General features: G+C 42.1%; 1 protein-coding gene across 1 annotated transcript in view; it reads left to right on the top strand.

The window, feature by feature from the left end:
* Positions 1 to 12,159, top strand: part of LAMA3 (laminin subunit alpha 3) — a 259,483-nt gene that overhangs the window by 105,742 nt on the left and 141,582 nt on the right. The window contains 3 exon segments of the mRNA XM_014479149.2: positions 3,543 to 3,699; positions 7,182 to 7,314; positions 9,425 to 9,567. Coding sequence (XP_014334635.2) covers positions 3,543 to 3,699; positions 7,182 to 7,314; positions 9,425 to 9,567 — 433 coding nt within the window.

Below are 12,159 nucleotides of genomic sequence, written 5' to 3'. Positions count from 1 at the left end.
GGAGATGCCTTTGTGTTCCGATGTTGTGAAGCCTTTCTCAGAGTCCTGTCTGTGCTGACAGTCCTAGGGAGAGAGAAGCGATCCCACAGTGAGAGAACAGGAAATGAAGCTGTACTGTTATTTGCAGTCTAGACACGCGTCTGTGAGTCCAGTTAAAGCAGGAGGTAAAGAGACTTCCCTGGCGGTCCAGTGGTTACAACTTCGCCTTCCAAAGCAGGGGGTATGGGCTCGATCCCTGATCAGAGAGCTAAGATCCCACATGCCTCACAGCCAAAAAAAGCAAAGCATAAAACAGAAGCGATACTGTAGCAAATTCAGTAAAGACTTTAAGAAAGGTCTACATCAAAAAATAATCTCTTTTTTAAAAAAAAAGCAGGAGGTATAAAGTTGCTCTAAAATGATACCACTTTGCAGATCACAGAGTGGCCTCACTGGAAAGATCCCAGAGGGGCAGAAAGCCAGGTGGGTGAGTCTTGGGCTGGAGGCAGGAGGTGGGTTCTCATGGATGAACATCCATGTGAACTCCCAGCCTGGAGGAGCCTGGCACTTGCACCTTCTGCTTCTTTTTCGGGACCCATGACTGTGGGGCTTGGGTGCTGGGGGGTAAGACAGCTTTAGGAATGGGAGGAAGTCCCCCGTCTCATGCAGAAGCAAATCACAATGAACGGAAGGAGCAAGGGAGCCAAGTGAAACTGAGGTCCCAGAGGGACTATATCAGGTATGGTGCACGCAGCCTCTGTCCTGATTGTTTAGCAGTTTCTATATTTATCTGAAACCATGATCTATCCATAAGTGTCCCTCTGTGGAGGGAAGAAAAATCTAATTTTTAATATACTGACTTTGAATCATTTGCTGAAACTCTTGTGACATGCAACTTCTAAATCTCATCTTCACTGTTTCTGCCTTGTCACCAGGTTAATAAAGAGATCTTTAATGAGGTCAAGTGAACCATCTTATTTATTGATAGAATGCAACATCTCTCCTTTTCCTTGATGTTCCCGGCATTTGAGGTCTCAGGCTCAGAGCTGCTCAGCTGTGCTTTCTCCTGCTCTTTCTAAATAAATGGTGGTCATAGGGGTTCCTAATAAAATGAGTGTGAAGAAGGGCACGTCTGTAGTTTTGTCTTCCTGTAGACCAGCAAGGCTTACGATGGAACAGAGGAACTTTGTGAATTGGCTCAGAAACATTCTCCACCCATGTTTTGCTTCTTTCCTCCCTCCTGTTGATAAAGCGAGCTTTCCCCCTATTTAACTAGCATGAGTGTTTTCTCCTTCCCGCTATGTAGGTGATTGGCTAACTTGGAAGTTGAAGTAATGTGTCAGAATAAATTACCCAAATTATCCTGAGGCCAAAATACTGACATTACAGTCAATACATACATACATGGGTTGTGTTGTGTTAAGTCGCTTCAGTTGTGTCCGACTCTTTCCAACCCCGTGAACTCTAACCCACCAGTCTCTTCTGTCCATGGAATTCTCCAGGCAAGAATACTGGAGTGGGTTGCCATGCCCTGCTCCAGGGAATCTTCTTGATGGACGGATCGAACCCACCTCTCTTATGTCTCCTGCATTGGCAGGCGGGTCCTTTACCACCAGCAACACCTGGGAAGCTCCACGTATATACCTATGGGATTTAAATTGTCCTTCGATTTAGTAGTGAATAATACTGAAATAAAAGGTTAGCAAACCAGAAATGTAGATGCCACACCACCTTTCTTCCAGGTTGATAAATCTTGCATCTTTTTGCCCTCAGTTCCTCCAAATGTTTGTTTATAATCTGCGTTTTTAGTTTTCCCTACAAGTTTAGAAAGCATTCACACTCACTTTGTTTTCTAAAGTTTTTGTGATAATGTCATATGTATTCATTGTAAAATTTTGAGGAGTACCTGAAAGTAAAAAGGCAAAGGGAAGACTTCATTCTACCACCCAGAGATAACACCTTTTAATATTTTTTTGGTATATTTTCTGGGCTTTTTCTATGAATAAAAATTAGTATTGAATTTGTTTCATGTAATTTATATCAATATCTTCACATGATATCATGAACATTTTCCATTGTAATTAAGTAGTGTTAAAATATTAATGGTTACATAGTATTTTAAACTTTCTTTGATTATTTCATAATTGTACATTTGTATTGTTTCCAAGTTTTTCACTATTATAGACATTCTTTTATGTTAATTTTTGACCCTATAAAATCATTCTTTAGAAAATATTCCCCAAGGTAGAATTACTAGGTCAATGAGAATGAACATTTTTAAGGCTCTTCATAAATTAGCTCCAGAGAAATTGTAAGCACTCCTAATTCTACTTGCAGTATCGGAGCAGACCTTTTATTTTCCTTGACTAATTGGTCTTTATGGTTTTAAATCCATCAACACCTATTAGCTTGGGACTGGATACTCAAAATCCTACCATTCTGAAGGACTTAAAGGTGTTTGAATATAAAATGTCACAGAAGGTTTAGAATATTTTGGTTTTGTTTTTTAACTTTTCTCACTGGCATGTGGAATCTTAGTTCCTCAGTCAGGGGTGGAACCCGTACCCCCTGCACTGGACGACCAGGGAAGTTCTGAGTTAGAACAATTTTGATCCTTCTCTGTGGTTACCAATATTGGACTCCTGAGTCCATTTACAGGCATACAATAAGAGAAGACAAGGCATAGAAAAGTCATTCTAATGATCAAAACATATATGTGTATGTAGAGAAAATGTATTTAACTTCTAATCTTAGCTTAGGAAAGTATTTGTCATAATGTAATATGTATTCATGGTAAAATTTCACTGTTGTATTCACTATTATATCTGTGCTGCTTAGCAACAGTACTTGGCAAAGACATTCAGTTCAGTTTAGTTCAGTCACTCAGTCGTGTCTTGACTCTTTTGCGACCTCATGAACCACAGCACGCCAGGCCTCCCTGTCCATCACCAACTCCTGGAGTTCACTCAAATCCACATCCATCGAGTCGGTGATGCCATCCAGCCATCTCATCCTCTGTCGTCCCCTTCTCCTCCTGCCCTCAATCTTTCCCAGCATCAGGGTCTTTTCAAATGAGTCAGCTCTTTGCATCAGGTGGCCAAAGTATTGGGGTTTCAGCTTCAACATCAGTCCTTCCAATGAACATCCAAGACTGATCTCCTTTAGGATGGACTGGTTGGATCTCCTTGCAGAGACATTAATATTTATGTAATCAGTGAATATGAGTATATAAATGAATGATTTTATGGCAAATAACCCAGTTTGACTTTGCTAAATGGTTGGTAACCATTTAGAACATTTCAGAGGATGCCGTCACTGGGTTGTTCTTAATTATTTTCTCTAACTGGAATGAGTAGGAGTTGGATGTATTTTTTGTGAATGTTTACATGAGTTAAAGCAATAATTTAGAGAAAAAGCAGGGAGCCTCTCTCCCTTGTCCATATTTAATGTGTTCTGTTAATTATGGGGAGTTCTTTTAGTGCCACCTACTGGGATTAAAGGATATTTGAGTTATCAATGAACCTCACTTCACTGTATGCTCGTTTACTTTTTATTTATAAAAGGCCTGAAAACAACTACTATTTTCCGGATTTGCATCACATGCGGTATGAGATTGAAGACGGCACTACACCCGGTGGAAGAGCACTTCGGTTTGGGTTTGATCCTCTGGAGTTTCCAGAGTTCAGCTGGAGGGGGTACGCTCAGATGACTCCGGTACAGGTAAGCAGCCAAGGGGACCAGCCTCAGGGCACAGCCGCCCAGGCATTCGCCCACAGCTCTCTCAGCGGGTCCCCCAAAAGGTGGACTCTCCCCAAAACTGACTCCAGCATTCTTGTTCTGCGGAGTATGGATGGGGCTCGGGCTAAGGTTGGATTTTATATTAAGCGTATATATCGATTTCAAAGCTTACTGTTACTTTAATTTGGTCACCAAGTCAGAAAATGAAGCCATTAAAGATGGTGTTTATCCCTGGAGACTTTTTAAAAAATTGTGTAACTTTTAAATTTCAGCATAATAAAAATAATTCAAAAAAGTAACACAGACTATTGTCTAAAAAGTTTACAGCACATACAAAGGTAAGAGAAAAGCCACAAGTGAGAAAGGTTTCCTCCAACACTTAAAAAAAACATGAAATCGTCAAATAAAATAAACAATGTACAAAATAAGCAATGTATGAGGAGATAATCCCTTAAAGAAATTTTCACAAACCTGCTCCTCTTTATTCTGACTATATAAATTTAGGTGATACTAAACATAAATTGTGTCCTATTGTGTCTAATATGTTGACTGTCAGCTCCATTCTTTTTATAAGAAGTTTCCCAGGGACTTCCCTGACCATCAAGTGGTTAAGACACTGCAGGGGGCTCGGGTTCGATCCTTGGTCGGAGAGCTAAGATCCTGCATGCTTCGAGGTGTGGCAAAAAAAAAAAAAAATTAATTAAAAAGAAGTTTCCCAAATGAGATTAGGCTCTATTTTAACATGAGAGACCTTTTTCTTTAAAGCCATTTGTGGAGAATAAAAATGAGTTGACAAATAATGCTAATAAAACCTGTATTGCTGATTTTTGACCAATACTTAAAAAAGATATTTTTTTAACTCTGAATTACTATATGAACATAAACTAAGATAGAGGAGGAGTTGTAGTCAGTGCTATTCCGTTTTTCTTTCCATATTTCTCCTTTCCTTCAGTCCTCTCTACTGTCTCCATTTCTTTTGGCTTTGCAGTGGAATAATTAAGGAATTTACACATTGCTTGTTTGCCTTTGGAATTTATGCAACATTTGTAACAACATTTCTGTATTATAGTCATTGAGTAGTTTTGTTCTTAGAATTTCCCTTTGAGGTTGTTCTCTTTAAGCTGTTGCTTAGTGGAGAAATTGAGAATCAAGAGGCAAGTTGATGATAATTGTAAGTCAGTACAGGTTGCAACCAGGAGTCCGAAAGCCACAGCTGAAGTTCCCGTGTGCCGCAACCAGGACCTGGCGCAACTAGATAGGTAGATAGACAGATAGATAAAATAACTTAAAAAATCAGACAGCTCTTAGAGAAACAGGGATGGGCTCACAATTCCCTAGGAGCCCTCATTGATTCTAATGTTGCTACTCGCCTGGCAAAGTCCCCTATCTAGGTTGCCTTTCTTTAACAGTACCTAGCAATCTTAGGGAGAAGGCAATGGCACCCCACTCCAGTACTCTTGCCTGGAAAATCCCATGGACGGAGGAGCCTGATGGGCTGTAGTCCATGGGGTTGCAAAGAGTCGGACACGACTGAGCGACTTCCCTTTCACTTTTCACTTTCATGCGTTGGAGAAGGAAATGGCAACCCACTCCAGTGTTCTTGCCTGGAGAATCCCAGGGACGGGGAGCCTGGTGGGCTGCTGTCTATGGGGTCACACAGGGCCGGACACGACTGACGCGACTTAGCAGCAGCAGCAGCAATCTTAGACACTTCACTGTTTACTGTTTTCCCCAAATATGGCAATTCTTTGGTTCCCTCCTCTTACTCCACTGTTCAGAAAAAGGCAGGGATTCCACTGAGTCATAATAGGATGTGAGTGGAGTGACTAAGAGCCCGGTTAAGGTATATACCTCCTCCCAGGTATTTGCAGTTTGAGAGAAGAGCTGGTTAACACAAAAGAATGAATTTCTAATGATGGATTTTTCTGTTAGTATTTTTAGTCAGAGAACTTGGGTGGTGTTGCCTGGAATCACCACTTACTTTACTCTGCCCTTAATACATTCTTGCATTATTATTTTCCAGTGTGGAATTAACCCGTAAAGATGTGAAAATGAAAGTGTTAATCCCTCACTTGTGTCTAACTCTTTGGGACCTCACAGACTGTAGCTCACCAGGCTCCTCTGTCCATGGGATTCTCCAGGCAAGAATACTGGCGTGGGTTGCCATTTCCTTCTCCAGGGGATCTTCCTGACCCAGGGATCAAACCTGGGTCTCCTGCATTGCAGGCAGATTCTTTACCATCTGAGCCACCAGGGAAGCCCTAGAATCAACCCTTAAAGATGAATTCCATCAAATTGTGAGGGCCATGGAGATCCTCAGGGTGGGTTGGCTGCCACCCTTTCTCTCAGAGCAAGGGATTCTACTTAGCTCCAGTCTTTACTGTCATCGAGGTCTCACTCAACAAAAATCCCCTTCGTTTCAACCAAAGGAGCTGAAGGAAAGGCCTAAAGAACTACTGATTTAGAAATTTCCATGTTTCATGAACTTTCCTTGGGATGCAACTAGATCTGGACATGTGGTCTGTGGTTCAGAATTGAAGTAGTCCAGACTCTCCTTCAAGGTCGTGGGCACAGCAACACTTACACAGCACTGTATGAGGACCAGAGACCTGGGGACCAGCAGAACTCCCTGTCCCCAGCAGAGAGCCCATGTTTTTCTCCAATAGGGATTGAGATAAATCCCATATTATTTAGCAGGTGTATTTTAGTTACTTCCAGATCTCATCCTCTCCTTGGGCTTCCTTGCTGGCTCAGATGGTACAGAACCTGTCTGCAATTCAGGGGATCTGGGTTTGATCCCTGGGTCTGGAAGATCTCCTGAAGAAGTGGGTAGCTACCCAGTTCAGTATTCATGCCTGGAACATCCCATGGACAGAGGAGCCTGGTGGGCTACAGTCCATGGGCCCACAAAGAGTCAGACACGACTGAGCAACTAACCCTCACTTTTCCACAACCTCTTCTTAGCCTCCACTGGTTTCTGTGACTGTTTCAAGTGTTATGTATATGAAGTAGACTCCGGAGTTGTCTCTTCCTGATGGGGCTGGTGGTGGTCTTTAACATACTTTCTTTTCCTTCTCTTCTGTCTTTATTTCTCCCAGCCAGTGGTGGTTGCCCCTGTCATTGTGGCTTTTCCTAAACCAATTCATCTAACCTTCTGCTCTATATGCCTGATTGCTAAAAGGTCAAAAGAGGAGCTTGGTTGCTGAGGGGAGTGTGTTTTCACTGTGACTTTAATTGTAAGCGATTTTAATTGATTGGCTGACTTGCCTGTTTTCATCTTTCACAGAGTTAGACTTGGTGCTTGTTGAGTGGGTGTGCATGTGGTGTTATTTGAGTGTGTGTGTGGGTGTGGGTGTGTATAGTGAAGCCCAGTAGTGAAACTTTTGAATAACGTCACTGTTTGGCTAACATTTCTTTTAACCAGTTGTCTCTTCTATACTTTATGGGTTTTTGGTATTTTTCAGAATGAAGTGAGAATCATGTTAAATGTGGGGAAGTCAAGTCTCTCCTTGTTTCATGTTGTTCTAAGATATATGAACCCTGAAACTGAAGCAGTATCTGGTCGTATAACTATTTATCCATCCTGGGCTAAGGCAGGTGAGTAAATTTTCAAGCCGCTTTTGGATGAAGTGATTTATTAGTGAAACAGTTTCTCCAATTTTCGCAAAGTTGGTCTTTTCCGAAAACATGAAGACTGCAATGATCGGGACCCTTATGGTCTGTCCTTTGTACCTTTTCTGTCTCTAAATGTTCTGCATGTTTAAGTTGTGCTGTTAAATTTGTTATTAACTGTCATTAAAAAAATCAGTATAACAGTCTGTGTACCCTGGCTGAACCCCATGGATTATCACATCACCACAGGGTGAAGCTGATTTATAGCTCATTCAGGTAAATTGGGTGTCACTTTGCAGAGTTACTTGAGGGGCCTTGGCCTCCTGCCCTAAATTCTCCCATTGTTTCAGGCAAACCAAGTAATTCAAGGAGAAAGGGGTGAGGATAGGAGTTTTTAAGACGAAAGTGGTAGGGACTTCCCTGGAGGTCCAGTGGTTAAAACTCCGCTTCCACTGCAGGGGACAGGGTTCAATCCCTAGTCAGGGAACTAAGATCCCACTCATGGTGTGGCATGGCCAAAATATAAATAAATAAATAAAATGCTTTAAAAAGGATGAATGTGGCAAAGCATGAAGCCCAAGAGGGCTGCAGAAAGGAGCATGCCAATCTCATTTAGGGGCGAGAGACTCCTGAGGACAGAGGAGGGGCCCAGTCAGAGGGCAGTTCCCACCACAGTCAGAGATGAGGCCTGAACCTCTGTTCTGCAGTGGGTGAGGGCTTCTCTTGGTCCTGGAAACAGATTCCAGGAATATACTAGTATGAATTCCACAGGAACACAAAATGGCACGAGTGGAAATCTAATTTAGGATGGAAATTTAAGCGTCTTCATTGAGTATCCACGACAGATTGGGACTTGGAGTAAGAAATGATGTTCCTATGTTGTGTCATTCAAGCTTACAAGGGTGGAGGTTGATTTCTTGTTGTTTAGTTGCTAAGTCATGTCCGACTCTTTGCGACCGCATAGACTCTAGCGCATTAGTCTCCCTGTCCGTGAAATTCTCCAGGCAAGAATACTGGAGTGGGTTGCCATTTCCTTCTCCAGGGGATCTTCTCCACCCAGGGATGGAACCCCTGTTTCCTCCACTGGCAGGCAGTCATTTACCACTGAGCCACCAGGGAAGCCCAGAGGTTGATTCAGAGTAGCTAATAGGACGAATTGGCAAGCTTGCTTTATTATTTCAAGAAAACTCCAGCATCTATTTCCTTACATGATGAGAATTTTGAGAACTGAAGAGGGCTGAGGTGGAAACAGCTGAGAGGTGTAGTAAATTTTCTAAGCACACAGCTGATTTCTGTGGACAAGCCCCAGTTCAGACCCCAAACTCTTATGGACCCACTGCCTTCCCAGTGACAGCGTCATCAGCAGTTTGTCCTCCGTTAACTCAAACAGTTAGAATCCGCTGGCTTGTTTTCTTGTGCTTTGGGACACCTTTCCTAAGCCCCCACGTCTGAGTCAGGAGCCCAGTTGTATATTCTTTAGTGACCTGCTTCCCAGGTGGCGCTAGTGGTAAAGAACCCACCTGCCAATGCAGGAGACTTAAGAGACACAGGTTTGATTCTTGGGTCAGGAACATCCCCTAGAGGAGGGCATGGCAACCCACTTCATTATTCTGGCCTGGAGAATCCCATGGACAGAGGGGCCTGGATGGGCTACAGTCCATTGGATCAGAAAGTCAGATACGACTGAGCAGTTGAGCACACATCAATAGAAATTTTTAAAATTCAATTACATATAAAGAAAAGGGAAAAATAGTTTAATATCTATGTAATATATTGAATACTTACTATGTACAACAAACTCTTCTAAGCAGTTTGCATGTCTTCATATATGTAATAAATTTTAAAATGACTCACAATCACAGCATAGATAGCCACTGCTAGTATCTTATCAATATGTTGCTAGTCTGTTTTATACATAGGCATATGCATTCATGCTGTTTTTGAAGATAAGATCAGTAAATCTGGTCAGTTCATATGATCAATGAAGCATCTGAAAGTTTCTCAGATGTAAACTGAATGTTTTAAGTTGAATATCTAAAATCAGAACACTGACTGCTCAAAAGATGCCCTAAGCAATTCTTTTCATTTCTGATAGGTGCTGCTCAAACCAAAGAGATCATATTCCAGCCGAGTAAGGAGCCAGCCTTTGTCACTGTACCTGGAAATGGTTTTGCAGACCCGTTTTCAATTGTACCAGGGACGTGGATTGCTTGCATTAAGGTGGAGGGAGTCCTGCTGGTAAGACGGGATTCTGAGTGGTGATTCTTCCCCTCTTAGAGATGGTCCATCCATAGTGACCACAGTGAGCAGAAGACAGAAGAATCATAGCTGATTCCCTTTTAGATATAGGAACCTGTGGTGACATTTGTCCTTACATGGCGTACCAATATATGTTGTTCAGTTGCTAAATCCTGTCTGACTTTTGCAATTCCATGGACTGCAGCCCGCCAGGCTCCTCTGTCCATGGGATTTGGCAGGCAAGAATACTGGAGTGGGTTGCCAGTCCCTTCTCGAGTGGATTTTCCCAACCCAGGGATCGAGGCTGCATCTCCTGCATTGGCAGGTGGTTCTTTACCACTGAGATATCAGGGAAGCCCAGGCATAATAATATGGGAAACAAAATAGATTTTATAGTCTTCCAGCCAGTCTCTTACAGGCAAAAAAAAAAAAAAAAAAATTGAACTCATGAAATTTTAACAGTATCAAAATAAATGTAAAACCTTGATGAGCCTATGTCCCAGCCTTTCAAAAATTTCTCTGGGATTTTTCATCATGAATCAGAAGGGTGATAAAAAAGATAACCTCTCTGGGAATCGTGCAGAATGAATCAGAAGGAGCTAGAAGAAGAGAAGATGCTAAAATCAGTCCAGTTCTTGGTGGTGAAAAGAGAAGGGAGAGACAAAAAGCCAGTGCCTCTCTGTGACAGGCTTCCTGTGTCCTTCTGCCTTGACTGTGGTAATAGCATCACCAGATTACCCTGGACAAAAAACTCTTTGCCAGGGGAAGGGCTGTATCCTTGTACTTTAATAGAATTGCCAGAGAGGCCAGGGATGAAGCCTGCCTTCTCAGAGAGGCCAGGGATGAAGCCTACCTTCTCAGATCTCTGCTTTGATGTCTGCTTTTGCTTATAGCAAGGTCTTTTCAAAACAGTCTTTGGTAGTTCTTGGTTTCATGCGCTCAGAGTGGAAAATGTAAAGCTTTTCCATCTGGCTCAACTCTTGATTGGCTAAATGAACAGATCTCAGGCAAGTTCTTTAACCCTCCACCTGCCCCATACAGAAGGAACCATGCTTATCCATATGGTGCTTTCCAAAGCTGGGATCTTATCAACAGAATGTGAAGGCTTAAGCTGTCCCTGCCTTTCTTGTGCTTCTTAGTAGAAAGCTTTGTTGCTTTACTAAAGTTTAAGGATGTTTCACAGATGTAGAAATGAGGAGGAAAATCCCATTGAGGCCAGTAATGGATACAAAGTTGGACTAATGGAAAGAAGAAGTTCATGATAAAAATTACTACATAGGCCATAGGCATGGAAAATTCTTCATGACGTTTAGCCACTGCAGTTGTGTCATAATTCATATGTTATTGTTGTTCAGTTGCTAAGTCATGTCTGACTCAAAAATTCATATGTATGCTTCCATATTATGATCTCATCTCATTTTCTCTAGAAATATTTTATTGAGCACGCCTTATCAAACTTCACTGTTTTAGAATCTATGGGACCATAAAGTAACGGGGAAATACGGTCCCTGCCAAAGGAAAGCTTATTAACAGAGCAATAACCATTTAAAAATTAGTATTGGAGAAATGCAAATCACAGCTATAATGAGGTATCACCTCACACAGGTCAGCATGGCCATCATTAAAAATTTTACAAATAATAATTGATGGAGAGAGTGTGGGGAAAAGGGAACCCTCCTACACTGTTGGTGGGAATGTAAGTTGGTGCAACCACTGTGTAAAACAGAATGGAGAGTCCTTAAAAAGCTAAAAATGGAGTTGCTGTGAAAGTGAAAATCGCTCAGTCATGTTCGACTCCTTGCAACCCCTTGGACTATACAGTCCATGGAATTCTCCAGGCCAGAATACTGGAGTGGGTAGCTTTTCCCTTCTCCAGGGGATCATCCCAACCCAGGGACAGAACCCAGGTCTCCTGCATTGCAGGCGGATTCTTTACCAACTGAGCTATCAGGGAAGCCATATGATCCAGCAGTTTCACTCCTGGGCACGTATCCAGAGAAAACTCTAATTTGAAAAGGTACATGCACCCAAATCTTTATAACAGCATTATTTACAATAGCCAGCACATGGAAGGAACCTAAATGTCCATCAGCCGGTACATAGATAAGGAAGATGTGGTGTATATATACACAGTGGGATACTGCTGCTGTTGCTAAGTCGTTTCAGTCATGTCTGACTCTGTGCAACCCCATAGAGGGCAGCCCACCAGGCTCCCCTGTCCCTGGGATTCTCCAGGTGAGAATACTGGAGTGGGTTGCCATTTCCTTCTTCAATACATGCATGCAGGCTCAGTCGCTTCAGTCATGTCCAACTCTGTGTGACCCTATGGACAGCAGCCTACCAGGCTCCTCTGTCCACGGGATTCTCTAGGCAAGAATACTGGAGTGGGTTGCCATTTCCTTCTCCACAATGGGATACTACTCAGCCATGAAAAGAATGAAATAATGCCATTTGTAGCAACATGGATGGATCTAGAGATTATCATACTAAGTGAAGTAAATCAGAAAGAGAAAGACAAGTACCATATGGTATCACCTATATATGAAATTTAAAATATGATACATATAAACTTATTTATAAAACAAAAACAGA

The sequence above is a fragment of the Bos mutus genome, chromosome 24, assembly GCF_027580195.1.
Source record: "Bos mutus isolate GX-2022 chromosome 24, NWIPB_WYAK_1.1, whole genome shotgun sequence".
Lineage (NCBI taxonomy): Eukaryota > Metazoa > Chordata > Mammalia > Artiodactyla > Bovidae > Bos > Bos mutus.
This window is presented reverse-complemented; position numbering and strand designations above follow the sequence as displayed.